At 42.9% G+C, this 15,577-nt stretch overlaps 1 protein-coding gene across 2 annotated transcripts in view; it reads right to left on the minus strand.

Moving 5' to 3' along the window:
- Positions 1–1,037: 1,037 nt before the first annotated feature.
- LOC115462355 (thioredoxin-like) overlaps positions 1,038–15,577 on the minus strand; it is a 28,567-nt gene continuing 14,027 nt past the window's right edge. Inside the window, exons 3-5 of one of the 2 annotated variants that reach the window (XM_030192364.1) lie at positions 15,132–15,191; positions 9,956–10,021; positions 1,038–1,249 (exon numbers count right to left, since the gene is read on the minus strand). In XM_030192364.1, coding sequence (XP_030048224.1) covers positions 1,184–1,249; positions 9,956–10,021; positions 15,132–15,191 — 192 coding nt within the window. In that variant the 3' untranslated portion in view covers positions 1,038–1,183. The remainder of the gene's footprint in view (positions 1,250–9,955; positions 10,022–15,131; positions 15,192–15,577) is intronic. The other variant, XM_030192365.1, reaches the window with a different exon arrangement.

A 15,577-nucleotide genomic window follows, 5' to 3' on the forward strand; every position in this document is an offset into this window, starting at 1 on the left:
GAGGGGGCTCTTTCTTTCCTGCCCCCACCGAACAGGTACCTCTAGACCACCAGGGAGACACGCGTAAGGGAAGGGGAGGGGAGGTGACAGGGGGGGAGGGACGTTGCTGAGGGTGAGTGTGGTACCGTGGGCATGGCGTGGCGGTAACTTCTAAGGGGCGGGGCTATGTGGGGAAAGGGGCCGGGTTGATGTGGACGTCCTGGGCGGCTGGGATTTTTTGGAAGGGGAGGAGTAGGGAAACACGCTCCGCGTGTTTCCCTACTGCTCCCCGTGCATTAATTAGCCTTGTTTTCGTGTTGTGCCCTCGACGTCATCACGTGTGACACGAGGGCGGGGCATGAAGATGTTGTGCGGCTTCACCACCATGAAACCACGAACCGGTGTGTGAGTGACTTCAGTGACGTCAGTGTCCTCAGAACGTTGAGGCTGCGTTTTATTATAGTAAATTATTATTATTATTATTTACTACAGGTCGTGCATTTATGTAGTACCTGCTCCCAGTTAATGCAGAATCACTTCAAGAGGTGGTAATTGGTCTCTTGTTACCACATGCTAACTAGCTAAGCAGAATTAAGTGTAACGCACCAACTGGGTAATGCTTCACACCCACTCAGCCCATGCCACACCCCTCTGACAGAAAAAATCAGTCACATGAGACTTAATGTGCAGAAACAGGCAAACCACTGAAAAACCCCTGCAGTAGCTTATTTCCATTTATTAACTGCGTGCTAAGTGCTTAATGTGCTTTGTAGAAGAGCTCCAAAATGTCTTATGAGAGAGGGAGCTAAAGATTTTTTTTTTTAATTTGCAAAGAAGGGAGGAGAGGAGCCTTAGAAACTAAACACCAGTAACCCCTAATCTGGAAAACTTGCAGAGTGGAAAATTTTCATTACCAGTAGTAGTTTGTCAATTTTTTTTGCTTAGCCAATTTCATTTTAGCTAACATATCATTGCATATGTTTGCGAGGCCTTTATTTCATAAAGTTGACCTTACTTAAACATACAGAAACTACAGCCTACAAACCAAAAGGGCTACATTTTGTATACACACAACTTTATTGTATCTGTGCACAACAAGTTCCAAAAATCCATAAGCTAAACACACAATTTGGAACCCTATTTAAAAGTTAAATATAAGCCATCAGTGTTGGTTTTTAATATTGTTCCATGAAATCCAGTCACTTCAAGATTTCAGCTCCTCAATCTTGGCCTTCAGCTGTGCTGTACTAATCCCTTCAACGTTAGCTACCTAAAAACAAGAAAGAAAGAAAGAAAGAAATAACCAAAAAAACAGATTTCAGTTTATACACCTGTCCACTTATGGGAGGATTCAAATAGCTATTCAGTTATGAAGGAAACTGGATTCTCTATAGGGTGTTGGAGTGATGGGGAGATAATTATTTGGGTTCCTCTATTTTATCTACTGTATGACACTTCAATAATAAAAAAAGAAAGACTATGCCTGGACAATACAAATGCTGAAAAATAGCAAAAATTTGGATAAAAGGATACATTTCTGTTGCATGGTAATATCCACAGACATGAGTATATACGATCAGTATAGCACATCATGACTCTTTCTATGAGACACAGTATATAATCACCATCAGGGGAGTTTGAAAATACAAGACCCAATCCGTGAATGCCAAGTACTCTTAACTGAATGCTCAAGGAATCATCTAAGAAAAGTAGGAGAGACCAAGCTTAACTGATGTGTCATCAGAGAGAAACAAGGAAGAGAAAGAATGAAAAAGTAAAGAAGAGAGAAGAATCAAGATGTTCCTGCATGAAGATTCAACACCTCACTGTTCTGACCAATTGAAGAATGTTTCAAAGCAGCTGTCAATACAGAAATGAAACTCCCCCAATATTTAGCTGGTGGCGGTTAGCATTTTTAAAAGGCATTGATCATAATTAGCTGAGTTTGACCCATATATCCAATGCCAGGCCTGATCCAGGCACTGGCACTGAATATCCGAATACTGTCCGAGCGCTGGAAGTTATTCAGATACTGATGATATTCAAACCAGTACCAGGATAACTGTCTGGATAAAGTTGGGCAGCATTTTTACTCAGTCAGAGGAATGAGTATCTCCATTAACTGGTACTGCCCCAACTCTGCCTCCAGACAACCCCAGCACTACCCGGTCTCCCTGATTTTGAGCGGCATTATCTAGCTGTACTGCTGAAAATTTGGGTATGGCCCAGTCAGTGCGATTTAAGCAGACAGGAACATCTCCTGCCCGGAGAAATCACTTTCAATAACTACCACAAGAAAAACTCCACATTTAATTCTTCCCACCCATAAAGAACCCAGGATGATGATATGAGTGAAGCTATTATGTTACAATATATTTTTGTATCTCCAAAAATATAAATAAATCTCTATCTAAAGGCACAGTTTCATTTATTATAACTTCCCATATTAGATTGTGGAGGAGTAGGCTAGTGGTTAGTGCAGTGGACTTTGATCCTGGGGAACTGAGTTCAATTCCCACTGCAGCTCCTTGTGACTCTGGGCAAGTCACTTAACCCTCCACTGCCCCTGGTACAAAATAAGTACCTGAATATATGTAAACCGCTTTGAATGTAGTTGCAAAAACCTCAGAAAGGCGGTATATCAAGTCCCATTTCCATTTCCCTTTTATTGGATCAACTTAGGAATTATCCCATGATGATGATGTGCATAAGCTGCACTGTTTTGTAATATTGTCAGGTACTTGTGACATGGATTGGCCACTGTTGGAAACAGGATATAGGGCTTGATGGACCTTTGATCTGTCCCAGTATGGCAATACTTATGCACTTATATGTAGTTAACTGACCACAAGGGTCTTCCATTTCAAATCTGATGAGGCCTGTGTGATTTGGAGTGGAGAAATGGTCTACTGGTTAGTGCAGTGGACCAAGATCCTGGGGAACTGGGTTAAATTCCACTGCATCTCCTTGTGACCCTGGACAAGTCATTTAACCTTCCATTACCCCAAGTACAAAAACTTAGATTGTGAGCCCACTAAGGACAGAGAAAGTAACCGCATATAATGCATATACTTCAGCGAACATCTAATAGCACAATAGAAATGATTACTAGTAGTACATTTCAGAAGCTCAGTGTCTGGCTTGTGTGTTGATGTCAGCTGACATCCTGTTGTGTGAAAGTCACAAGAAGCCCATTTCTTTACTTAGGTCAGCTAACCAGTGTTAATAAGAGCAATAATTATTAATGTTATTCCACCTGTGTACAGTAGGTCCCACCCAGTTTTTGTTGGCGCTGGATCTGTGTGCTTTTCTATTTCCCAGCTTGTCTCAGAGACAAAAAGTATAAGAAAAATTAAAATTTACAACAACCTTGATTTGGTTAGGGCCAGACCTGCAGCTTAAGGGGGAAAAGAGTTGTGCATCGCTACACAGAAGCTATGGATTCAATTCCTAGACCGGACTTCGACATTCACAGCCTTAAGTGGGTAGGAATGTAACGAGGAGTGGCCTAGTGGTTAGGGTGGTGGACTTTGGTCCTGGGGAACTGAGGAACTGAGTTCAATTCCCACTTCAGGCACAGGCAGCTCCTTGTGACTCTGGGCAAGTCACTTAACCCTCCATAGCCCCATGTAAGCCGCATTGAGCCTGCCATGAATGGGAAAGCGCGGGGTACAAATGTAACAAAAAAAAACATGATGTCAGAATTATTGAGCAGATTGCACTGAATCAGATACAAATATATATATATATATATAGCAACACAAAAATACAGCTTTAAAAATATATATATTTGAAGATGCAACTGGCTTTCATTCCAAAGCCCTCTTCCCCCTCCCTTTGGGAACATTTAAAAAACAAAAGGTACTACTGCAAGGACCTCACCTCCCCCTTTCCCTCCCTCTTTAACAAAAGACTTCTCAAGTAAGAGACTGCCTCAAGGCTAAATTGACTCTCTTCCTCTGATCAAAAAAGCCTGGTTGATCAACACAACAAATATCAAAGGTAACCAGTAGAGGCAAGGAGACAGGCAGGTGGGAAAGGTGTAAAATACAGCTACTAAAAACAAAGGACACCTGCTGGCCGCCCCAGACAAATCTTATCAGAATATCTATCACAGAGGTTCAAGCAGGGAAAACCCTGCACTACAATAAACCATTTGTCAGCAAAATCCAGACAGCAAGTCTTGTGATGTCATAAGACATGAGACCAAGATACCACAATGCTTTGCAAATGCCCAAGGGTCGTGTGCAAACCAGGAAACCAAGACAGAGATTCACATGGCATGTCTTCCTGCAGCTTGCAAAAATATAAAAGATAGAAGCTGTTCCAGACAAGCAGATGCTTCCCTTCAACTGCAACACAGATTCTTCTCTACAGAATTTCTCTCGACCTGTAGCCTACCTGCCTGCAATGAGGACCTCTTCTGCAAACATGTGCTTACCTCATGCTGTTCATACTATGTAACAAGGACTTGTAAGTAACATAACTTTTGATCTAGACCTGCTACTTTACTTTACTTAAGCACAGATTATCTGTAAAGATCTGTAAGACCTACCTCTTGTTTGGTTTGCAATATTATTTACATGATTTGTATATTAAATCAACCCTTTTGAAGCTAAAAATATGGTCTCTTTGTGTTCTGAGTATATGGTATCTTTTAAAGTTATACTGATAGTGCATGGACACCTTTAAACTTAGTGCCATGCTCTGAGCACATGCTTTCAAATCTTGCAGTACAGAATACTGCATTTCATACTTAATTTATTTAATTTATTGCAATATTGCAATATCACCTTTGGTGATTGGTGGAGAAATTAATATTCTAAAACTTATAAATACAGCGCCTGCTCTTAAATTATAAACAGTAGCGAGTGCTCTAGAGCTCTTTCCCCCAAGTAAATCATTTCTTGTAACAGGAATACAATGACAAACACCCATAGATAGATAGATAGATAGATAGATAGATAGATAGATAGATAGATAGATAGATAGATAGATAGATAGATAGATAGATAGATAGATAGATAGATAGATACAGTGGTGGAAATAAGTATTTGATCCCTTGCTGATTTTGTAAGTTTGCCCACTGACAAAGACATGAGCAGCCCATAATTGAAGGGTAGGTTATTGGTAACAGTGAGAGATAGCACATCACAAATTAAATCCGGAAAATCACATTGTGGAAAGTATATGAATTTATTTGCATTCTGCAGAGGGAAATAAGTATTTAATCCCTCTGGCAAACAAGACCTAATACTTGGTGGCAAAACCCTTGTTTGCAAGCACAGCGGTCAGACGTCTTCTGTAGTTGATGATGAGGTTTGCACACCTGTCAGGAGGAATTTTGGTCCACTCCTCTTTGCAGATCATCTCTAAATCATTAAGAGTTCTGGGCTGTCGCTTGGCAACTCGCAGCTTCAGCTCCCTCCATAAGTTTTCAATGGGATTAAGGTCTGGTGACTGGCTAGGCCACTCCATGACCCTAATGTGCTTCTTCCTGAGCCACTCCTTTGTTGCCTTGGCTGTATGTTTTGGGTCATTGTCGTGCTGGAAGACCCAGCTACGACCCATTTTTAAGGCCCTGGCGGAGGGAAGGAGGTTGTCACTCAGAATTGTACGGTACATGGCCCCATCCATTCTCCCATTGATGCGGTGAAGTAGTCCTGTGCCCTTAGCAGAGAAACACCCCCAAAACATAACATTTCCACCTCCATGCTTGACAGTGGGGACGGTGTTCTTTGGGTCATAGGCAGCATTTCTCTTCCTCCAAACACGGCGAGTTGAGTTCATGCCAAAGAGCTCAATTTTTGTCTCATCTGACCACAGCACCTTCTCCCAATCACTCTCGGCATCATCCAGGTGTTCACTGGCAAACTTCAGACGGGCCGTCACATGTGCCTTCCGGAGCAGGGGGACCTTGCGGGCACTGCAGGATTGCAATCCGTTATGTCGTAATGTGTTACCAATGGTTTTCGTGGTGACAGTGGTCCCAGCTGCCTTGAGATCATTGACAAGTTCCCCCCTTGTAGTTGTAGGCTGATTTCTAACCTTCCTCATGATCAAGGATACCCCACGAGGTGAGATTTTGCGTGGAGCCCCAGATCTTTGTCGATTGACAGTCATTTTGTACTTCTTCCATTTTCTTACTATGGCACCAACAGTTGTCTCCTTCTCGCCCAGCGTCTTACTGATGGTTTTGTAGCCCATTCCAGCCTTGTGCAGGTGTATGATCTTGTCCCTGACATCCTTAGACAGCTCCTTGCTCTTGGCCATTTTGTAGAGGTTAGAGTCTGACTGATTCACTGAGTCTGTGGACAGGTGTCTTTCATACAGGTGACCATTGCCGACAGCTGTCTGTCATGCAGGTAACGAGTTGATTTGGAGCATCTACCTGGTCTGTAGGGGCCAGATCTCTTACTGGTTGGTGGGGGATCAAATACTTATTTCCCTCTGCAGAATGCAAATAAATTCATATACTTTCCACAATGTGATTTTCCGGATTTAATTTGTGATGTGCTATCTCTCACTGTTACCAATAACCTACCCTTCAATTATGGGCTGCTCATGTCTTTGTCAGTGGGCAAACTTACAAAATCAGCAAGGGATCAAATACTTATTTCCACCACTGTAGATAGTTAAAATTATGCACATATTTGTGCACTCCGTTCCCCTGCTCTGTCTAAACTCAGGTCATGCACATACCCATCGAAAAAGTACACACCATCAAAACAGGACACATACTTGTTGATATTGTATAAATGACCACATATGCACATAAATGACTCAAACATTGACATTTACTTCTATAGGGAGTCGCCTAGATTTAGGTGGCAAGAATACACTTGAATGACAATATTTTACCCACACAGGTATGTGGATATGTACACATGTAAATTATCATTTTCTGGCTACACAGTATTGTGTAAGTATGTGCCAATATTCAATGGTGTGTACTTTGCAGGTGGGTGATAACATGGGCGAGACACACTTATTCACATGCATAGACTGTTCAAGAATGCCAAATAGCATTTTATAATCTAGGCCTAAAGTACACATATACCCCTGAACTCTGAAAAAGTTGCAAAAAGTGCATGCGCAAATGTGGGCAAATGCCCAATTTGCACACGCAATTTAAACAAGCTAATTAGCACCAATAATTGGCTTTTTAATAAGCAATTGGCACTAATTAAACAATTGAATGTAATGCGTCAGTTGAAAAAGGGGAACTTTCTCTTTGCTTCATGTACAATTTCTTACTCATAATAGATTTTCTAAATGTTAAACATCTATAGCTATCCCAGTATGTTTATGATACTGTATTGCTAAATTGGATTGTTACACTAAATTACTCTCTTATGTATCCTATACTGTTTATTGTAAGCAACATTGAACTCAAACTTGTTTGGGATTATCCTGCTTATTTTCGAAGGAGAAGGACGCCCATCTTCCGACACAACTCGGGAGATGGGTGTTCTTCTCCTAAGGTTGCCCAAATCGGCATAATCGAAAGCCGATTTTGGGTGTCCTCAACTGCTTTCTGTCGTGGGGACGACAAAAGTTTGCGTGTTGGCAGTGTTCCAAAGGCGGGACGGGGGCGTGGTTAACAGATGGGTGTCCTCGGCCAATCATGAAAAAAAAGGGCGTCCCTCATGAGCATCTGGATGACTTTACTTGGTCCATATTTTTTTTCACGACCAAGCATCAAAAAGGTGCCTGAACTGACCAGATGACCACCGGAGGGAATCAGAGATGACCTCCCCTGACTTCCCCAGTGGTCACTAACCACCTCCCACCCTGAAAAAAACAACTTCAAAAACTTTTGTCTTCTTTTTTTTTTGTGAGTATGTCCCTTGCTAAGCCTCCATCCCTGCAACAGCAGTTGAGGATGTCCAAAATGCAGGTGTTTCTGTGAGAAGGACATCCATGCCTTTGCTATGCCTCTAACACCCTCTTTGTTTATTTATTTGGACTTTGGATCACAAGTAGCAGCAGTGGGATTTGAACCAGCCACCTCTGGATTGCAAGACCAGTGCTCTAACCACTAGGCCACTCTATTCCATTGACATTTGGCCATCCCTGGGGGGGGAAAGTATGCAGGTCCCTGGGGGGGGGGAGAGGTATGTGTGTGTCAGTGGAGGCATAACAAAGGCATGGACGTCCTTCTTTCAAACATTTTGGGCGTCCCCAACTGCTTTCCGTTGTGGGGATGACCAAAGTTCACTTGGTCATGCCGGAGGTGTAGCGAAGGCGGGACTTGGGTGTTCTAACACATGGGCGTCCTCGACCCATAATGGAAAAAAAGGGTGTCCCTGACGAGCACTTGGACGACTTTACCTGGTCCTGTTTTTCTTATGACCAAGGCACAAAAAGGTGCCCGAACTGACCAGATGACCACCGGAGAGAATCGGGGATGACCTCCCCTTACTCCTCCAGTGGTCACTAACCCCCTGTCACCCTCAAAAAACATATTTAAAAATATTTTGTGCCAGCCTCAAATGACATACTCAGGTCCATCACAGCAGTATGCAGGTCCCTAGAGCAGTTTTAGTGGGTGCAGTGCACTTCAGGCAGGCGGACCCAGGCCCATCCCCCCTACCTGTTACACTTGTGGCGGTAAATGTAAGCCCTCCAAAACCCACCACAAACCCACTGTAACCACATGTAGGTGCCCCCTTCACCCATAAGGGCTATGGTAGTGGTGTACAGTTGTGGGTAGTGGGTTTTGGGGGGGGGGGTTGGGGGGCTCAGCACACAAGGTAAGGGAGCTATGTACCTGGGAGCAATTTCTGAAGTCCACTGCAATGCCCCCTAGGGTGCCCAGTTGGTGTCCTGGCATGTCAGGGGGGCCAGTGCACTACAAATGCTGACTCCTCCCATGACCAAAGGGCTTGGATTTGGTCATTTCTGAGATGGGCGTCCTTAGTTTCCATTATCACTGAAAATCAAAAATGACCAAGTCTAGGGACGACCATCTCTAGGGATGACCTAAATATCAAGATTTGGGCGTCCCTGACCCTATTATCGAAATGAAAGATGAACGCCCATCTTGTTTCAAAAATATGGGTTTCCCTGCCCCTCCACCGGGACGTTTTGCGAGGACGTCCTCAGCAAAACTTGGGCATCCCTATCGATTATGCCCCTCCACGTCTTTTTTGAGGTACAGTGAACAGAATTGAAGCAATACTCAAGGTGAAGTCGTACCACGGAATGATAGAGAAGCATAATATTCTTAGCCTTATTTTGCATCCCTTTCCTAATAATTCCTAGCGTCTTGCTTGCTTTTTTAACCACCACCACACACTGGGTAGATTACAGCATATTGCCTACAATGACACGTAGATCTTTTTCTTTAGTGCTGACTCCTAAGGTGGATCCTAACATCAGGCAACTATGATTTCAATCCTTCTTCCCTGTGTGCATCAGTTTGCATTTGTCCACATTAAATTTCATATGCCATTTGGATGCCCAGTCTTCCAACTTCCTAAGGTCTTCCTGCAATTTTTCACAATCCACATGTATTTTAAATAGTGTTGTGTCATCTGCAAATGTAATCACCTCACTTGTCGTTCTGTTTTCCAGTTCATTCATAAATTTATTAAAAAGCACCTGTCCCAGTACAGATCCCTATGGCTCTCCACAATGCACCCTCCTCCATTGAGATAAATGGCCATTTAACCCTACCCTCTGTTTTCTTCCAATAACCAACTCCTAATCCACCACAGAACATTGCCGTCTAACCCATCACTCTTTAATTGTCTCAGGAGCATCTCATGAGGAACTTTGTCAAAACCTTTCTGAAAATCTAGATACACTACATTAACCGGTTCACCTTTATTCACATGTTTATTTACGCCTTACAAAATTGATGTCACTTGTGTACCTAGCAGCAGCCTAAATATAGGCTTCTTGTTAAATAAATATAAGATATATGAAGAATGATTTTATATTTATCATTATTAATTATTTGTGGTCATACCTGCTTGCCTTCCTTGAAGAACATGAATGTCGGCAAGGATTGAATTCTATAGGATTCGGCCAAGCCCTACAATGAGACACAGAAGTAAGAGAAAGAAAGCAAGCCAGTGCTGAGAACACAGGGTTATGAACTAGGGAAGCAAGGGTTCAAATCCCAAATTCTTCCAACCTTTGAGAAGTTGATATGTTTCTTTGCCTCGTGTTTAGAGCTGTCCGATTCTGTTAAAAAATTTCGATTTGATTCTTTCAAAAAAATTTTGTTTTTTCGATTCAATTCAATTTAACTAGATTGAAATAGTGAGCCACCTGGTGTTAGGAGGGGTGCTTGGGGAATGGTTAGAGAGCCACCTGAAACATGTTCAAAAACAGAATAATCCATTTGTGTATCTAAAAAGGTAAACTTCTACAAAACAGATGAAGATGTGATTCCATGTGCCCTAATGAAAGGAGAGTTTAATTCTACTTCCATTTAATTTCAATACATTCCATTATCTTTATAACACCAGGCTTCCCAAGGCAGATTACAACAGTTAAGAAGATGAACCCATCAGGAAACAGGATATCCTCACTGAAATCTGGCCATTCTGTATTATATAGAACAACAGTGAAGAAAAATGGGCACAAACTACAGAGGTTATAATTGGTGTTTCACTTTCTACCAGCTACAATAATTTGTGAAACATGTTCAAAAAACAGAAAAATCCATTTGTGTATCTGAAACAGCTTTAGACTTACAGATGCAGAGTGGAGTGTGGTGGACCAACGACAACATGGAAAAAACAGCTCATAGGTTTGTTTGTGTTGAGCGTATGGCAGTGACAGTTGCGCGGGGGAGTGGACAGATTAACTAAATTGGCTTACTTGCTTATAGTGGACTTGATGCAAGCTCATGTTCTCTCTGGTCTATCAAACCTCCTTGCTTGGCTCGACTGCCAGTACCACCCCCTGATGTTAGTTCTTGTACTAGCAGCACGCCAATACAGAGACTGCTTCTGCAACAGCGGCGTGGGAGACGGCAGGTGAGAGGGAGGGAGGTGAGGAAATCCCGAATTGGGACTCCCGATATTTTTGCTAAAGGAATCGATTCAAATCGATTCGTCCAAACGAATTGAAAACGCGATTCGAATCAATTTTTGGACAGTTTTAGTATGCACTTTGCCGGTAGGTGTAGCTGGGGCACAGTCTGGATGGAGTTTGCAAGTACATACATTGATTATAAAATACTATAAATCAACATATGTGCTTGTGAACTTTATGTGTGAACATTTCCACCCATTCTTGAGCAGATGAGCATGTTCATGCCTGAATTCAAGGAATGATTTCTTCTAGTTATGCTAATACTTTAGAAAGACACAATAGAGCAGTGGTGTAGCCAGACAGCCAGTTTTGGGTGAGCCTGAGCAAAAGTGGGTGGGCACAAAATTTTCTCTGCTCCACCCTACCTCCACCTCAAAATATAAATACTTTAGCTAATGAGGATCCTCAAGCTTAGTCAGCTGAAGACTTTCTCTGAAGGTGGCCAGAACTCTCTTTTACCAAGCTTGGCAGGCAGCAGCAATGACCCTAAGCCACTGATGCCAGCACCCCACACATGCTTAGCTGTCGATGGCTCAAGGATGCTGTTGCCAGAGCTTGGTAGAAGGGAGTTCTGGCCGCCTTTGGAGGAGGTCCTTAGCTGGGGATGTCTGGGAATCCTCACCAGCTATACAGCAAGGGTTAGGACTGATGTTAGACCTGCTTGGGCCCAGGTCAGAAAATAAAGGAGGGTTCCCCACCCTGATTCCCTCTCCTCTTTGCCTCCCCTCCAATTTCCCACCTGCCATTACTATCACACCAACAAACCCTCACCAAATCCAGAACAAGGGATCACAAATTAGAAATAAAAATATTTAAACAAAAATTGAAAAGGAACCCCAAGAAGTTAAACATAGCATTACTGCAACACTGGAGACATAAAACAGAGATGAATTTCCTTTTCTACAGAACACAATACAAAGACATTTGCTATGCACATTTCCAAAAGTTAACATATTCCATTTAAAACATTCAAAATAAAATGCTTTGTTTCTACCTTTGTTGTCTGGACATTTTATTTTTCCATCTTACTGGTTCCAATTTTTCTTTTCTGCTTTCCTCTCTGTCGTCTGCTAATTTTTCTTCAAGTGGCTGCAGTCCATTTGTCTTTTCTCCTCTCTCCTGTCTGTTCCCTCACTATTCCTGCCTCTGACACATTGATCATTCCTTTTTAGCTCTTTTCTGCCTCTCTCTCACCCTTCTTCGTCTCCTTTTTACTTTTCAACTACCTATCAAATTTCCATCTTCTTTTCACCCACTAGCTCTCCCATTCCCCATCTCTACTTTCTCTTTTATCTTTAATCTACTTCCCATTACCATATTTCTACCCTCTGTAATCACTATCTCTCATTCATTTCCTTGCCACCCCCTCCTCCCCCTCTTAGCCTCTCCCACAGGGTTCCACCATTCCCATCATCTTCATCCCTCCACCCTTCTAACCAGCATCTGATCCCCTCCCCACCCCACCCTGGTAGCCTTATATTTTCCTGCCCCTTCTCTCTTCATTCCTGTCCTCTCCCCCATGGCCCAGCATTTCCCCACCTCACCACCTACTGTGTACCTCTCCCTCCCTCTCATCTACCCCCATGACTATCTCCCCCTCTCATTCCTACTGTTCACCATCTCTCTCTCCCTCTCCTTTGTGTTCTGGGTCCAACATCTCTCTCCCCTTCCCATACAGCATCTCTACCTTCCTCCCTTCTACCATCATTTCTATCATTTCTCCCTTCCCTCCGGTCGCAACAGCAATCTCCTTGCAGGCAGCTACTAAGCGCTAACCCGGAAGCCTCTCCTCTGCAGAGGAGAGGCTTCTGGGTTAGCACTTAGTAGCTGCAAGGAGATTGTTGAGCGGCAGCCGGCAGGCAGAGTGTGGAAATCGCTGCGAGCTGAAGCCGAGCCTGCGACCGGAATCGATTCGCTGTGCAGGAAGGAACACTGCTGTTGGGTGGGCCTGACCCCAAATTGGGTGGACCCAGGCCCACCTGGGCCCGCCCGTGGCTACAACCCTGCAATAGAGTCTATATGTCTTTACATGAGTATGCCTAAGTAAGTGCCTACGTGCAGGGGCATTTTCAATACTACGTCTAAGTCCGACTTTGGACGTTTTGCAAAAAACATCCAAAATTTGAATAGGAAAGAAGGTCATTTTCAAAAAAGAAAAATGTCTATCTTTTGTTTTCGAAAATACAAGGTTTTGTGAATTGGACGTTTTGTTCTTTGGTCCATTTTCAAACCAAAAGCGTCCAAGTGCAAAATGCACAAAATCAAGCCATTGGGATGTAGGAGGAGCCAGCATTTTTAGTAGAATGGTCCCCCAGACATCCCAGGAAAGCAATAGGGCACCCTAGGGGGCACTGCAGTGGACTTCATAAAATGCACCCAGGTACACATTTCACAATTGCTCCCTTATCTTATATGCTGAGCCCCACAAAACCCACCCAAAACCCAGTAAACCCTACTGTACACAACTACCATAGCCCTTATGGGTGAAGGGGCAGCTATATGTGGGTACAGTGGGTTTCTTGTGAGTTTTGGAGGGCTCGCAGTTTCCTCCACAAGAGTAACAGGTAGGGAGAGGTATGGGCCTTGGTCCACCTGTCTGCAGTGCACTGCACCCACTACTAGACTATTCCAGGGACCTGCATGCTGTTCTAATGGACCTGAGTATAACATCTGAGGTTGGCAAGTAATGTTTTTAATCACATTTTTTGGGGATGGGAGGGAGTTAGTGACCACTGGGGGAGTACGGGGAAGTCACCCCTGATTCCCTCCAGTGGTCATTTAGGGCACCTTTTTGTGCCTTATTTGTTATAAAACAGGTCTAGCTCAAAACGTCTCAGTGTTAGTCTTGGACGGTTTTGTTCTGTTCCATTATGACTGAAAAACGTCCAAGTGTTAGGAACGTCCAAATCCCACCCTTAACATGCCCCTGACACGCCCCCTTGTGATTTGAATGCGCTTTCGACGGGGAAGAATTTGAATGGCGCATGGGTGGACTTACTACTACTACTACTTATCATTTCTATAGCGCTACTAGACGGACGCAGCGCTGACTTAACAAACATAGGTTATAAACCACATACACCAGATATCAGTGCATTCTCTGTCACATAAGCCAGTACAGTAAAGTCTCAATTATCTGACGTAAACAGGACTGACCTGTCAGATAATACAGAAAACAATGATAACCCTTAATCAATGCATAAACAAAAACAGTAAAAGCAGGGTCCCAGCTCACAATGGTGCTGTTTTGTGGTATAAGTAGGGTCCTGGGTTTGGAAAACAGAAAGAGAAGCTGAATAGCATTACCAGGGGGATGGTCGGATCAGTGAAGGTCAGGTAATCAAGACTGTACTGTAGTTTATACAAAGACATGTAGGGACCTACTTGTCTTTAAATAGCAGCTATGTAGGTACCTACCCATGCCACCCTGTTATAAAATGACCCTCTACATGTGCTTAATTGCCTGGGGAATACAGGTGTAAAATGTAGACACACAGACATGCAGAGGATAATTTTATAACAAATCATCTAGGCCGAGAAGCCACATGGCCATTTATTGGTTTTTCACAAAATTTCCCAACAAAATAACTTGCAAAAATCACAGCTAAAATGCTCAGACGCTGGTGGGAACGTATGCAGCTGAAGCACGCAACTGGCATTTTATAACTTATGAGCGTGTTTCATGTCTCTACTCATGCTCAACCCAAGCTATATCCCCAAATGCACCTGCACCTGGGTGGTATGAAAGCATGCATTCTCTTTTCATCACACACACTTTCACACGTGCAGGGATTTTATACAAGGCTTGTTATGCACATATATAGGCCTGCGTTCATGAAAACTCCTTTCCAAAATTACTCTCATAGTGGCATACACAAAGGCCTTTCTGGGAGAGGAGAACAGCAGAGCAGAGACAGGACTGGCATTTAGATAAATATAGTATATACATATGTGCATGTCTGTCTATTTTTACCAGAGCAAATACCTGCACATTTCCAACTGTCTTGGAATAGCTGTAAATGTGTTTTATAAAAGAGACAAGCAAATTAGCTGCAATGTGCGCCCCAGCCTAGGCATCAGGTCATAAAATTATCACTTACGTGCACATCATCCACATCAACTTGCAAGAACAAAATGTCTTTATACTTCTCACTCAGTTCCTAAAAGAAAACGAAAAGAAATTAATCAATTTTGAGATGCTAAGTTTGTCTGGAACAGTATAATACCGTTGAAATAGGTCATCACACAGTAGTAATGGCTCAGAAGGCATTTTAGCTTCATTTCTGGTTCCTTTTTGCCATCAAAGAGAAAGCTTGGAGTCTGACCATCTCTGGGTTAAAGATGAAAAAGTGAAACCAAGAAATAGACAAGGCAACAGCAGGAGTCTTCCCTTTCATGCAGTTATAGCATCCTTACTCTTTCCACCCTCCGGATGCGCACAGATATATTTGATGAATTTAGCGCTCTTGCTAGGTGCTAGATTAATAGCAGCAAGAAGAGAAAATCTTTAATTTATGCTCAGACAAGATACAAATGTGTCTTGATT

Source organism: Microcaecilia unicolor, chromosome 2 (genome assembly GCF_901765095.1).
Source record: "Microcaecilia unicolor chromosome 2, aMicUni1.1, whole genome shotgun sequence".
NCBI classification, from domain to species: Eukaryota; Metazoa; Chordata; class Amphibia; order Gymnophiona; family Siphonopidae; genus Microcaecilia; species Microcaecilia unicolor.